We start from the raw sequence: 14,567 nt of genomic DNA on the forward strand, positions 1-14,567 counted from the left end.
GTTAGGGTTAGGGTTAGGCCGGGTTCTGCAAATTGCCAATTTATTCCTTCAGGAGCTCCATGGGGGCTGGGCCTGTCCTTGTCCTATTCTCGACAGCTTCACTGTGGAAGAGATCCAGGGTGTCTCCAGGATCGGTCCTGTGGTAGGTGGAGTTTCCTCTAAAGCCACAACTGCCTCTTGATGATGCTGGCATAGACTTGTGTCACTGTCACGGAATTCTCGCACAACCGCTTGGATTGACTGGGACTTTTTTTTTATTTGGTTAACCCTGAGTCTTGTAGAGTTCAGGGGACAGAAAACTAGAATGCCATGTTTTTAAAAAATATTTATTAACAGGGAAATTTTCACCATATAAGAAAGTGGGGAAGGCATATCTCAAAGTCCTTTAATAGAGTACTTTGTAAAAATATACAATTTTCTAAAAATACCTATCTATAATATGTAAACATCTATATTTATATGTATATCCTAAGGGGGTAAAACTAGAAATAAATTCACAAAATATTAATAGTTTATTTATCTAAGCCGTTAAGACTATGGTGATTTGAATTGTATTTGTTTTTATTTAAACTTCCCTCCAAAACGAAATTATGTGCCTCGTAAATGAAAAAAAAAATTTTTTTTAAATGTCAAGTTCTTGCACAAGGCCTTTGCATAAGCAGGAACACCTGGGATGGACCTTCCCTTTCAAATGCTTAGGGGCAATTGGTGGGCGCTGAGCACCTTCTACAGGACAGTGGGATCCCCGTGTCAGGGAACACAGCCAAGTTTCACAGCCCTGGCCATTGCCAGCAAAACTCAGCACTTGCCTCGGGCCTTCCAAGCAGGTGAGAATTCAAGTCCTGCCCTCAAAGTATTGCAGTATGTAGTTATTTGAGTGGAAAAACCCAGCTCTGAAGTAAATACACGATCACCCTTGAGACACATTCTGGGAGGAGGCTTAGTGGGCAAGCACGGAAGGGGCTCAAGACTAGCAAGTTCATTTGTAATAACATCAGCAGGTCCCAGTTGTTAAGCATTGATAGGCCAGACATTGTCCTACATGTTTATGGACATATCTGATCCTTGTCACAGCCTGGGAGGGAAAAGCCAATATCCTGCAGTAGAGAGGAGGAAGAACCAGGATTCGCATCTATTTGGTTCCCAAAACCTATACTCTTGCTATGTTGCTCTTTCCTATTTCCTAGGGATTTTTCCAGAACATATGACTTCCCTGCCTTAGTTAGAAGACAGTGAGCACTAACCTTGCAACCACTTGGTCTCAAGGCCAGGACTGCACTGCGAACACCAAGGCTGCCTGCGTTTCTCCTTAGCCTGCATCTCCATGCGTCCTCCCTTCCTGCCAGCTGTCCCTCGTTTCTCATTGCTGTCGGTGGGTATGCACGGACCACCCTTATTTATCCTTCTGGTCTGGTGTGCCCAGATAAATAAGCCATGCCCTGAGCAAGAGAAAGGGAAGCAGTGGCATCGGGGCGGTGTTCCTGCCAGCCTGGGCCACCCACTGCAGCTGCCACGCTTGGCTCAGCAAACAGGTAACTCATGGAATATAATGCATGGGCTTTGTGTCCACTATTATTTCACTGCTTGGGGCTTTTTCTATTTGATTTCATTGGTGACTAGGTCTCAGAAGTTGCTGGAAGTCTGATGGCCAGGTGGGTAAGCAGTGACTTACTGTTTTTCAATTGTTCAGCTCAAAAACAGATTGCAACTCCTATTCATTCCTGCTGTGCACAGCTTGGTTGACAGGGAGGGGATACTCCGTATCTACAAACCTTTGGGTCACTTGACAGGCATTTCTATTTCACCCCTACCTACACCAGGCCATTGCCGGGCACTGAAGATACCAGGGGAAGTAAAAAAGTAGTTGCCAGCCCTAACCGGTTTGGCTCAGTGGATAGAGCATCGGCCTGTGGACTCAAGGGTCCCAGGTTCGATTCCGGTCAAGGGCATGTACCTTAGTTGCGGGCACATCCCCACTGGGGAGTGTGCAGGAAGCAGCTCATCGATGTTTCTCTCTCATCAATGTTTCTCTCTGTCCCTCTCCCTTCCTCTCTGTAAAAAATCAATATATTAAAAAAAAAAGTAGTTGCCAAAATAATTGGCTAATTTAAAATTTACAGTTACCTAAAAGACAAACCTTGATGTTGAGAAGAGAGAACCTTTACACAAGGACTAGAATAGCAAATAGGTTCCATGTTATGTACCAATTCATGACGGCCACCTGGTTCATAGCTCAGATTTGTGATGGCCACCAGCTCGTTTCAGGTTCTGAGGCCGTATCTGGGCTCAGCACTCAGACACGGATTCCATGACTGAAGGCCCTCTCATGTTAAAGATGGGAAATGGCCCAGAAGAGGAAGCCCCCACAAGTCAGGTCTCCCAACAGCTAGGCCAAAGCTCAGGTCCCTACATTGACTGATGGGGAACTCAATAGCTTCAAGATAGTCTGTGCCCCTGGGAGGGCCTCTTCCTCAGCACTCACTCCCGGAATCCCTCCCGGTCCAGGGGTCAGGGCTGCTGCCCTGCAGCCCGGCCCAGCCTCCACCCCTGCCCCAGACTGCTCTCCCGGAGCCTGCCCTCTGGGTGCAGAGTGGATCCCAGGATGCGTGTCCTTGGGCACACGGGTCGTTCTGCCTCTGTGGGCCGTGCCTGTGGTTGGGGTGGGCCCAGGATCTGCTATTAACGACACAGTATTTCAGGGTTCAGGCAGCTGGACTGTCTGCTCCAGCAGGTAAATTACAGGGTTAGCAAGTCAGAAATCAAATAAACACTCCCACTGCCTCGGCTGCTCCAAGGAGGACAGTGGTTTCCGGGAACCTTCCCACCCAGCTCACCCTAATTACTGCCTGTCACTCCCCTGGGACAGGGGCCTTTTCTTGGGCTCACAGGCCCCAAGAAACAGGACGGGGCTCCTGAGCAGACAGGGTGACGCAGGCTTTGGTGACCAGCCTGTGTTTTGACAACTTACGGACACAACGGGTGCTGACAAGTCCCTACCCTGGCCCCACACCTGGCCACAGGCTGCCCGGTGTTGCAGACACATCGCTCTGGGTGGAACAGATTGCTCCTTAGCAGGAGACGGCACGGTTTCAATTCACATGCCAACTCTAATGTGCTGGAAGCGGCTGCCTGAGTTCTGTGCTGATCACTTGAAATTCTATTCAGATTTGGTAGAAAACAGTATCAAGGTTGATTATTGATGCCTGTCATGCAGAAGAGAAAGGCACGTTATGTCATCTGTGCTGGGCACTGTCATCCTGGGCTACACAATGTGCGCTTGGCTCAGTAAAAAGATACTTTCCCACAGAGCTGAACTCCCGACGTTCAACAGACAGATGGGTCAGTGAAGCCCCAAGATTGTTTGTTTCTCCAAAGGAAAAATTTCAATGCGCTGTGTGCTGAGAAAGTAGAGACAGAAGAGAAATGCCATTGGCCTGAGCCCTTCACCATGCTGCTCGTTCAGCTCTTTCTGGAGTTGCCCCACATGCCTCCCTCTGGCTAGCAGTTTGGTAATTCAGATCTGAAAATATAGGGCACACAAGGCAAGTCCATGCTCTTTAACAAGTACCCAGAAATGCCTACTTTTCCCCCTGGGAAGGGTAGGCAACTGGAGGTGAGCCAAACCCTGTCTACACACCCCCAAACCCTGCAATGGAGACTGGAGGACCTGAGCTGGCCACCTTGGGCTCCAGGTGCCTCTCAGGTCATTGCACATCTGCCCACAGCCCAGGCCAGCAATGAGCAAGGGCAGGTCCTCAGATAGGACTTTTGTGCCAACCCCAAAGAGCCAGTCAGCACGTGCCCCTGGGGGACATGGCTGGGGCAGAACCCTGCCTGATGACTCCGCCCACCAGAACTGAATGCCAGAATCTATCACAACCTCAGGCAGAGAAGGGGCGGCGGGGCCTGGAAGGACCAGCCCTGGCAGGAAGGAGGAAGGGGCATGGACATGTTGATCTGAAGACTCTCCGTGCCAGTCCTGTCTGTGCTATGGCTGGGTTTGAGGGCCTCAGCCTCTGGAGCGGGGCTGACCCCGGAGGGAGGCTCTGCAGCGGCCGGCGGGGCCTCAGTGGCAGCCGCAGGCCTTGACCACCATGTTGCGGTGTTTGCGCAGGATGACGTTGTTGCTGCTGTCATAGTAGAGCACGGAGGTGGCGCTCAGCTTGGTGGGCGCGCAGCACGCCTTGGGCACTGCGTCTGGCTTCATCAGGTGCACCTGGCCGGGGAGGGGGCGGCAGGCAGAGTGTGAGCACTGGGGCCTCCCCCAGGGCCCGCCCAGCGCCTGGCCTCCCGACCCCTCCCATCTCCAGCCATAGCCAGCGCAGGTGTGATGTGAAAATCTGCTCTCCTTGACCCCTGCCCTGCCCCGGGCCCTTAGGGCACAGCCTGGGCACCTGTCAACTCCCTGCCACACCCACTCCCCTCAGACCTGAGGACCCTGCTGGTCCCCAGCACACAATGTGCCTGGTGGCAGGTGCCTATGCCTGAGGCCCCTGCAGCACCGCCCCCCCCACCCCGCCAGAGCCCCCCTCCACTCTTCCCTCTTCTTGGCTTCTTTAAAAAAAAAAAAAATGTTTTTATTGATTTCAAAGAGGAAGGGAGAGGGAGAGAGAGATAGAAACATCAATGATGAGAATCATTGATCAGCTGCCTCCAGCACGCCCCCTACTGGGGATCAATCCCTCAACCGAGGCATGTGCCCTGACCAAGAATCAAACTGTGACCTCCTGGTTCATGGGTTGAGCTCAACATCTGAGCCACACTGACCGGGCTTCTCTGGGCTTCTGCAATGACCCTGGTCATGCCTTGTCCACTTCCTTGTGTCCACTTCCTTCCTGCCTCCCCCTCCTGGCTGATCCCAAGAGGTTCATCGAGCAACTGGATAAGCCTCGGATTCTAGGTTCACCCCTGGGGGTTCAACACCGTCATTTCTCAAAGCGCTTTTCACCCTCCTCACAGCGTCTCAGGTGAGTCTGACTCTGGGCGATGAAGGAACAGCGCACACAGGCCATGGGCGCGGGGGCAGGACGCGGACCAGGTGCGGTGAGCCCGCTCCCTCTATCCGCCAAGAAAGAGGCTGACTGAGGAGCTATTTCGGCCTCCACACAAATATTTACCCTGCGACTTGGCAGGATGAGCTGAGTTAGCACTGGACGCCTGGTCAGGGCCCCACACCGGCGGCCCCGAGCTCTGGGGCAGGAGAGGAAGGACACGGGCTTCCATCCGTGGGTGTTGGGGCCGCTCCGAGGGCCCAGGACCGCCCCGAGGGCCCAGGACCGCCCAGCCCAACGGGGGCTGCAGAACTGGGAGAAGCTTTCCGATGGGGGCCTGTCCGGCAGTCTGGTGCCTGTTCCCCCATGCCCCCCGTGTCCTGGGAGCCCCAGCTCTGAGCCAGCCTGCCAGGAGGACTGTCAGCCGGGCACTGGGCTGGCTTGGGGCCCAGAGCCTCTCTGCAGCCACTGGGGAGCCCAGGCCTCTGCGGGGATGTCAGCCAGACTGGACAGGGGGCCACTGCTCCCAACTTCCCAGCTTCCACATGAGGTGTCTGGGCTTGGCATTCAAAGGCCCACGTGACAGGAACCAGGCAACACCGCCCGGTGTGCCGGCCATGGGCTCTCAGTGGGGGAGCGGGGAGGGCCTTTCCCACCTGGGACCTGGGAGAGAAGCCGGGCCTCAGGCACCTGGCCTTTCTGAGAGGAGAGCCCTGTGCACAAGGACTATGGGTGACTCTCCCGACTCCCCGTGAGGGTGGTGAGCACTCACGCCTGTCTCTCACCTCGTGTGCACGTGTCACTTGAGGTTGAAACAACCCCGTGCACACAGGCACACGTGTTCAGAGTGCCCAGGTGCCCAGGTGGGATGGACGTCTGTTCTGTTCTGTGTGTGTGCATGTGTGTGTGTGTGCATGTGTGCGTGTACCAGCAGCGAGTCTGCATACGCAGCTGGCCACACAGGGACCTGCACCTGCACAGGTGTGGGAGTTTAACGACACGTGCACCCAGCCAAGGTTCCAAGTGAGAACCTCCGAGACGGAGCAGGTGCCCCCTTCCCCCTCCAGGCTGCCCCAGCCCCTCTCCTCAGCGCACCCTCCCAGGCCCGGGCAGCACAGGCTGGTACTGACCAGGGACTGCACGATGGCGTGGTTGGTGGCGTTCATGCAGGAGTCCAGCGGGAAGGAGCACTCCCCCTCACAGTAATAGGCTGAGTAGCCTTGGGGGGCGATGACCCAATCCTGGGTGGGGAATGGAGAAGGTGAGTCCCACCATGTGGCCCCTCCCACGCCCCTCCCACTAGCACCTGTCACAGGAGGATTCAGGGCTGCCCATCTCCCTCCCTCCCTCAGCCTCAGGGACCTGTCACTCACCCTCGGCCCCTCCTGAGCAGCCCCCCCTCGAAGCCTGGCGTCCACCCCAAGACCCTCAGCAGACAGGACTGGGAACAAGCCCTGTGGTCCTCGGGGTGGTCCTCCCGCTGCCCCGCCCCCACACCTCCCGCAGCTGCTGTCACTGCAAAGGCTCAGAGGCGCGGCCACCCCGGCCTCAGGCTCCCTTTGTAGCGCTGACATTTTATGGCTCAGGATGCAGACTGTCTCCATTTTCACAGTTTTTACCAAAAACCACCTTTTCACCATAAAAGTAACACATTCTCCTTTTAGAAAACTTGGAAAACTCTGAAAAAAATAATATGAGGAAAAAAAATCCCCCAAGTCTACCCCCTCCTGGGGAGACACCTGACCTTTGGGGGGTCGTCATGTAGGAGAGAAGGGAGAGGAGACATTACCAGCCAGCCGAGGTCCTGGAAGCTGACGTAGAGCTCGTGCCGACGGCACACCTGCCGACCGTGGGAGCCGTGGGCGCCATCTGCAGGGACAGACATGTGAGGTCTTTCCTGGGCCCTGCTCTGTGCCGCGGCCACGGGGGCTCCCAGGGCGGGGGCACCCTCACGGGCACGTTTGTGGGATAAGTGAACGATGGGAAACCAAGCCATTGGGTCCCACAGAGCCCATCCCTGCTGCTCTGCTGGTGTTGGGCCAGCTCAAGAGCCTTCGATGGCTCCCAGTGGCTCCAGAGGAAGCCACACTCCACCCAGCCTCCCGCTCAGCCTGTGGGCCTCCTGATGCTCCATAAACAGCCCAGGGGACCTTTCTGCCACCAGGTGGTGGCAGCTCCTCCTTCCCTCCTGAGACACCTGCCCTCACCCCACCCGTCCTGCCACACCCCTGCACAGGTCACATGGCTCATGCTGAGGCCCGTCCCAGATTCTGAGGGTCTCGCCTGGGGGAGACCTTTTCCTAAACAATTGTGCATCCCAAAGGTGCCTGAGGGAGAGCCACGGGCACAGGGGCGGTGCTGCCCGGAGGAAGGGCACCTGCTTCTGACGGAGGCGACAGGGAGGGCCTGGGGAGCCGGGGGAGGCCTGAGAGACAGTGCATGGCCAGTCCACAGGGAGCGCGGTGCAAGGGAGGGTGCCTGGAGGGTGACCACTGGCTTGACCCCTTGTGAGGGCCAGAAGGTTCTGCCACCACCACTGGTCCTCGGCCTACAGCCTCGGGCCCCGGCCGCCCGGGCCTCACCAAAGATCCCCGGGAGCTTGTTGGGCTGCGGCAGCTCGTTGGTCTTCTTCAGCAGCCGCCTCCTCAGGGGCCTCACTGCCCGAGGGGCCCGGATGGGGCTGGGGCTGGGGCTCGCCCTGAAAAACGTGACCATGAAGGGCTGTTTGGAGCGCGGTGCCCGTCGCCCCAGCAGACCGGCCAGGCCAGGATCCACGCTGTGCCCTGAGACAGAGAGGAGAGAGGCGGTCAGTGAGGGCGGCGGCTCTGCACGTGGGCACAGCAGCAGCTCTGCCAGGGCCTGGGCGGGCCCAGGAGCCTGAGGCGGCCACCGTGCCTGCTTCCCTCATCTGAAGACCGGAGTTCAAGTCCAGCCCCAGCCCCGGGCAGCGGGTCTGAAGGAGACCGTGGGAGGAGGGCCTCTCGAACCCAGGGCCAGCATTGGTGATGTCACAGAGCCACACGGCGGCCCCCACCTCGGTCTGAGGACTCCCAGGCCTGAGTCTCCCTTCCCGAATCCTCCTGGGATGTTCCTGTGGGACGGACGACACCCAGCTGATTGGCGCAGCTCCAGGGCGTGGCAGTGCTCACCTGCCCGAGAGCAGGCCTCACTGTTCCCGACGCCACAGACAGACACAGGCGCAGTGGGCGGACACACTGGACCACAGTCCCAGGGCCCGGGTTCACCCAGGTCGGTCTCATTCCAGAGCCCAAGTTCCTATCCACAGGCCCGGTTAGTGGCTAAAAAAGAAAGGAGGGCTGTGGGCAGGGCATGACTGGGGCTCCGCCCTCGGAATAGCGAGGTCTGTAAACATGAATTTACCCACAGCCTTAAAGACTGAGGCCGCTGTGGAAACGCTCATTCGCCCTGCAACGTCCACTCTCCCAAGGCACCTCCTCCTGGCCTCTTCCTATTCCCACGTGACCTCGCGATGCTTTCACTGTCGCAGCAATGCGACAACTGTAGGGAGACCTTAGAGAAAAAATGTCCCTCATCCACCACAATTCACTGAGAGATTAGCTTATCGCTAGACGTTTAGGCTGCTTCCTGGCTTTCATTAGAAAGAAGAGGATGAGATAGAACCTCTTCACTTTCTTTTCCTGTGGAATGTTAGCAGGAGCGTGATTACAAACTCATTTTTGTTTCTCACAGTGACCACCATTACACTTTCGAGTGCATTCCCCTCAATGTTGCAACACGGACAGACACACATGCACACCCATGTCTGCACATAAACACACAGGCATGCATCATCATGTACAGTGTGCAGACGCACACATACGTAGGCATATATACGTGTGCCATGAGCAGGTCTAACATGACCCCCATTAGGCACCACAGGCCAAGGACATTGCCTGCCCCACCCACACGCCTGCTCAAAGGTCAGCTCTTAAACAGCTGGGCTTTAGACCTGTGTCCATGGGCCTCGGTGAATTGACACCTAATGAACCCTCAGACCAACCTTTGACCTATGACATCACCTGCCACAAAACAATGCTCTGGGCCCATCAGAGGCTCCACGCAGGACTGAACCTGCTAGGACAGGAGGTTGAAGCTGCAGGCGCTGTTGCTGGAAGGAGCCCAGACAGAAGCCATTTGGGAGAGTTTGGGTCATGGCGAGTCGCAGTCAGGAGGACGCAGGGGAACCACGAGGACACAGGCCACAAGACCCACGGAAGCTCTGCGAGCAGAGGGGACGGGCCAGTGAGGCCAGGACAAGGCGGCCACGGAGCCACGAGCAGATGGGTGCCTGTCATCAGGTGCCACTGAGTGGAGCTCCACAGCCTGGCTGATGCAGGGGGACGCCTTGGGCCCAGCAGCCCCAGCCTGTGTGTGCCGCTGCCCTGTCCCTGTTCTCTGGACAGCCCTGCCCATTGTGGCCTGAAGGACATGCCCAGGGGCTATGCTCACTGTGTTTTTTTCTTTATGCAACTGTCTGTTCGGGGATCTTATTGGGGTGTCCTGGGTGCAGAGAGAAGGACATAGCAGATCAACTAGCAGCACCACTGAGGCAGCACGTCACCAAGGCAGCCTGTGGGGAGCCTGAGGATCCTGAAGCAGCTGATCCTAGGTTCCATTTCACAGAAGCAGACACCAAGGCCCAGTGAGCAGCACCTGTTCAAGGCCCCAAGCAAGCTGCAACCAGCCAGGACAGTCCCACCCACCCCCAGCACACCCTGCAGAGGCAGGTCTGGGGGCAGGGGGGCCGGACTAGGGGACTGACCCATCTTTCGGACGGCCTAACCTGGGAGGCCTGGGCATGGACCCCCCGGCCCTCCTTCCAGAGCCCAGAGCTCCCCTCCCATCATCTTGAGCAGGGCTCCCTGCCTTCTCCTGGCTGTCTTCTTGGGGGCCCCTCAGCTGCCGGCGCTGATAGGCCCCTTTCCAGAAAGGCGGAGATGGGAGCTTAAGAGAGCCTCTGGGGCCCAGGTACCGCCTCTAGACCTGACCTGTGAGGCGCTGGCAGGCATGCCGTCCCCTTTGCAGTAGATGGGGTACGCGAGGCCGTGCCTGGAGCTGTGGGCCACGCAGGATGGAAGACGCTGCTCCTCTGAGCCAGGTAGGCCCATGGGACCTCTAGCCTCACCCATTTCCGAGTCGCCCCATCAGAGCCCAGATGCCTTGGCAGCTCCCCTGCCCGATCCTGTCCTAGTTCATGCGCCTCCCCAGCTGTGCCAGGCCAAGCCTTCCCCAGGCTTCCTTCTGCTCTGGGTGCCCCTTCAGCCCCTGCTCCACCTCAGCCTGAACTCATGGATGTGACCCCGGTGCCACGTTGAAGGTCACTCGGATGCCTGGTCGAAACCCTGGAGGGCATCCTGGCTGTGGACCTGGTCTGCTTTTGTCCCTTAGGCGACTTCATCGCGTGAGGATGGGAAGCTCAGTCCTTTTCCTCCTTTCTACTGCTTAGCAGCCCTGTAACTTGTCGGCCCCTGGGAGCCTCTGCCTGTCCCACACTCCGCTGGGATGTTCCAGCTCCCAGGGCACATCTGCCCAGGAGCCCCCAGAGGTGTCTACTCCATCCCACCCACCCCCATCTGGTCATGCCCCTGGCCTCTTCCCCCCACAGGCCCAGGCTGTGCCCTCGGTGAGCACTGCCTCCCACCGCTCCATCCCAGGACCTGTCCCTTCCTGGGGATGAGGTCCCTGCAAGGCCTCCCTGAAAGGCCTTCCTTGACCAGCTGGAACTTCCTGCTCTTACCCAGGGGCTCATGTTGGTTGTGCGCCCCCTAGAGCCATGCTTAGGAAGTGCAAGCTCCAAGTCGCGGGGGGGGGGGGGGGGGGGCGGTGCGGGAGGTGCGGGGGGGGGGGGGGGGTGCGGGGGGAGGGGCGTTAACACCCCCCTCGGCCCACCCCCACCCCAAACACACACATACGAACTCAGTTTTTTCTAAGTCTTTGAGACTAAGGATTCAGGATGGAATCCCTCAGGCCCCTCTTGGATGACAAGAGAATATTAACAAGAGGCCGGGTCAGGCTCCACGACAGAGAGGGAGGACAGAGCGTCAGTTCAGGAGGACACAGGAGCACTGAGTCACGGTGAGAAAACCCGTCTGAGTCCATCGGTCAGGTTTCTAGAACTCCTCCCAGCGTGAGCCACAGCCCTTGGCAACACACAGGGGGACTATGTATGGAGGAAACCCTGGTGGCACCAACAGCCTCTCCCCTGCAGTCCTCCCACGACCAGGTCACGTCCCACCGCGTGGTCCTCCTTTCCTTCTGGGGACGCACTGAGCCACGCGGAGGAGGCGTGTGGGGAAGAGGAGGTGAGGCTACAGGAAACAAAATCCAGCCACAAAATGAAAGGCCGCAGCAGAAAAGTCAGAAGGGCCAAAGGAGAAAAGCTTTCATTTAGGCAGCATGTCTTCCCACCATGACCTGACATTTATGGGTTTTTTGTTTTAAATTTATTATTATTATTATCCTCACCTGAGGATGTGTTTTTATTGATATTAGAGAGAGGAAGGGAGGGAGGCAGAGAGACAGAGAGAGAGAAACCTCAATCACTTGCTTCCCACACGTGCCTGGACCTGGGTATGTGCCCTGTCCAGGAATCAAACCCACGACCTTCCGTGCATGGGAAGACGCTCCAACCAACGGAGCCACACCAGCAGGGCTGACATTTATACTTGTATATTTTTCACAGGACTAGTAAAATGGTGCCTTTGCTATCCTCTGGGTGGTTCTTCGTCCCTCATCATTTTCCCTACATTCATGAGGGAAGAAACCTTCCTGTGGGGTCACCTCCAGCTGCATAGCTTTCATGTAAAATCACAGTGAAGAGGCATCTGGGTCCTGGACGCCTGCAGCAGCGCTTTCTGAGGCCCACAGAGCACACAGATAAACGTCTGTTTTCCTTTTGTTTTGTTTAAAGTCACTTCCCTCTTGAGAGAACAGTCTTTCTGGTGGTAGAAACCCTGAGGTGCCGGGAGAAAACGGGTCAGGCTGCTTGTGAAATGGACCAATGTGATCCTGGACTCCTCTGGATGAGACCCTGAGGTTAAAATGAAAGACAAGCCTCTGTGAGCAAGGGCTCCTCCCAGGTGGGCTGTCAGCTGCTGCCGGGGCCTGGCCGTGGGTGAGCCAGCAAAGGCGCTCCCCGCGCTCTCTGATGTCCTCCGGGTTAGGCCTTCCCAGAGCTCAGCCAGCGTCAGTCCTTCCTCTTGTGCACGTCACACGGCCTTTTCCATGACGACTGCGTCCACACACCGCTTCCCAGTCAGGGGTATCGAGAACTTCTCCAAGATTTGGGGTTCGTTGGCCTGGGTGCAGTGCTCCATGGTGAGCACTACTCTGGTCTTGATCCTGGACACCAAGTCCACTGCACCCCCATTCCCCTCACCTTCTTTCCGGGGTCATCCAGATAGCCAGGTCACCATATTTGGAAACCTGCATGGCTCCTAGCTCGGTTAGGTGGATGTGTCCGCCTCAGATCATAGCAAATGAGTCATCGCTGGAGAGCAAACAGCCCCTGGGAGAATGATGGCGGTTTGCTTGCCAGCACTGATGAGATCTGCACCCACCTCCTCCTAATGGACATGGACCCACGCCTGGGACTCCATCTTCACTGTGAAGGTGGACAGTTACATTGGGACGAATGTAGTTGCGGCCAGAAGAGGGGTTCCTATGCCCATGTTGGCATACGTGCCATCCTCAAATTCAAGATCTTCCCGTTTGATGATTTGAGCTGTTACATCATCCGAAGACCTAGCTTTTCCATCTTTCTCTTTCCGGATTGTTAACCACTCAACTCTCATCTCAGACTTTCCCCCTGTACCATGTGATCGATATGAATGTCTTCTGGGGCAAACGACCCCACCCCCACCATTTCTTCAACCTCCACCACGGAGGTTCGGCAGCTCTGCACATGGGCAGGTTGAACTTCCTGGTGCTCCCATCGGAGATAGCGTTTTGCCACTCAGTGCCTTCCACCCTTGCACCAAAGCAACATCCTTGGTGATGGCCGCTCCAAAAGACAGTGCTGCCCGTGAAAGTCCTCCCCTCTCTGGGCTGACTCATGATGACCACTGGCCGCCGTGATCGTACCTGATGGGGGCGCCTCCTTTCTGAACCAGAGTCCCGCTGGCCCTGGGCGTGTAGAAGGCGGCACCCCAGCCCCGCCTGCATGGATGCGCTCAGCCAAAGGGCCCTGGGGTCACCTCCAGCTCCAGCTCACCCGCCAAGAAGTGGTGCTCATAGAGCGTGTTCTGGCCCACGTAGAGGCAGACCTTGCAATGAGGGTCATCTGCTTGGCCGCCAGTAAAGGCCCAGCCCGCAGTGGTCCACGCCCACGTTGCTGCTGATCATAGTCAAATGCTCCACTGGGGTCTGAGCGATGCCCCTAACATTCTCCGGAATCCCACAGAGCCCAAAGCCCCAACCATGATTTTCACCCCATGAGAGATGTCCTTCACGGCCTCCACGATCCCTGTAGAACTTGGCGCAGGCACAAGCGCTGACGGTGAAGCCGCACAGGCAGCCCTTGGCCCGTGAGGACCCTGAGCAGCCGGTGGGGACACAGCCCCTGAGCAACACGGCCAGGAGCCTGCCAGGAATGGGCCCTGCCAGGGACAGGCAGCGGCTGGCCATGTGTGCCCCAGGCCACACATCAGAGCAGGGAGGGCTCCGGGCTGGGCACGCGCCAGCCTGCTGGTGCCTCCACTCCGCCCAGCCTCCCTCTCTGACCCAAGGCGCCACGCCTCCCGACCCCGGAAAGGTGGACAGCCACAGGGCCTGGGACTGGCTCCAGGGCTCATGAAGGTCCCCAGGGGGGGCCCCTCAGGGAAAGACTCAGTGGCAAATCCCTTTCTGGCTCCATCGCTGAGCTTCTTCCCCAGGTGCCTGCCCAATTTCAAGGCTCTAATTCTAAACCCACTTTTCTGTTTCACTGGTTCCCAAACCTGTGTCCCCAGCGCACCTGTCCTGGAATGACATTTTTATGGACCTCAGCCAGGGCTACCAGTGAGCCATTCCCCACTTCAAACCTGTCCCTCTTCTACTTTCCCCAACTCAGGGAAGGAAAAAGTATACATTTTAAAAACCCACTGGCACACAGAGAACGGACTGATGGTTGCCAGAGGGGAGGGGAATGGGGGGGCGGGCGGGGGCTGGATGGAAAGGGGAGGGATTAAGAAGTGCAGATTGGTAGTTCCAGGCCCTGACTGGGTGGCTCCACTGGTTAAAGCATTGTCCCCACAGGCCAAGGTTTCCCTCCCATCGGTCAGGGCACATACAAGAGGCAACCACTTAATGCATAAATAATGAAACAACACACTGATGTTTCTATCTCTCCCTCTCTCTAAAATCAGTAATAACGAAAATTCAAATTGGTAATTACAAAACAGTCCCGGGATGTAAAGTACAGCATAGGGAATATAGTCAATACTATTGTAATAACCATGTATGGTGTCAGGTGGGTACTGGAAATATCTGGGGAAGACTGTAAAGTATATGATTGTCTAACCACTATGCTGTCCGCCTGAAATTAATAGAAAACCATATGGACTGTAAACAGTAATT

General features: G+C 56.7%; 2 protein-coding genes across 2 annotated transcripts in view; both read right to left on the reverse strand.

Annotated features, from left to right (window-relative positions):
- Positions 1 to 351: 351 nt before the first annotated feature.
- BMP8B (bone morphogenetic protein 8b) overlaps positions 352 to 14,567 on the reverse strand; it is a 32,845-nt gene continuing 18,629 nt past the window's right edge. The window contains exons 4-7 of the mRNA XM_070404799.1: positions 7,574 to 7,774; positions 6,781 to 6,860; positions 6,122 to 6,232; positions 352 to 4,216 (exon numbers count right to left, since the gene is read on the reverse strand). Coding sequence (XP_070260900.1) covers positions 4,067 to 4,216; positions 6,122 to 6,232; positions 6,781 to 6,860; positions 7,574 to 7,774 — 542 coding nt within the window. The 3' untranslated portion in view covers positions 352 to 4,066. The remainder of the gene's footprint in view (positions 4,217 to 6,121; positions 6,233 to 6,780; positions 6,861 to 7,573; positions 7,775 to 14,567) is intronic.
- On the reverse strand, positions 11,810 to 13,637 carry OXCT2 (3-oxoacid CoA-transferase 2). The gene is given in 16 exon segments (XM_070407323.1): positions 11,810 to 12,398; positions 12,400 to 12,520; positions 12,523 to 12,578; positions 12,580 to 12,655; positions 12,658 to 12,816; positions 12,819 to 12,899; positions 12,902 to 12,970; positions 12,973 to 13,028; positions 13,030 to 13,078; positions 13,081 to 13,152; positions 13,155 to 13,204; positions 13,206 to 13,276; positions 13,279 to 13,313; positions 13,316 to 13,426; positions 13,429 to 13,472; positions 13,474 to 13,637. Coding segments are annotated over 16 exon segments (1,803 nt in total).

Source organism: Myotis yumanensis, unplaced genomic scaffold, assembly GCF_028538775.1.
Source record: "Myotis yumanensis isolate MYYU_CA2020_CCGP unplaced genomic scaffold, mMyoYum1.0.hap1 SCAF_2, whole genome shotgun sequence".
NCBI classification, from domain to species: domain Eukaryota; kingdom Metazoa; phylum Chordata; class Mammalia; order Chiroptera; family Vespertilionidae; genus Myotis; species Myotis yumanensis.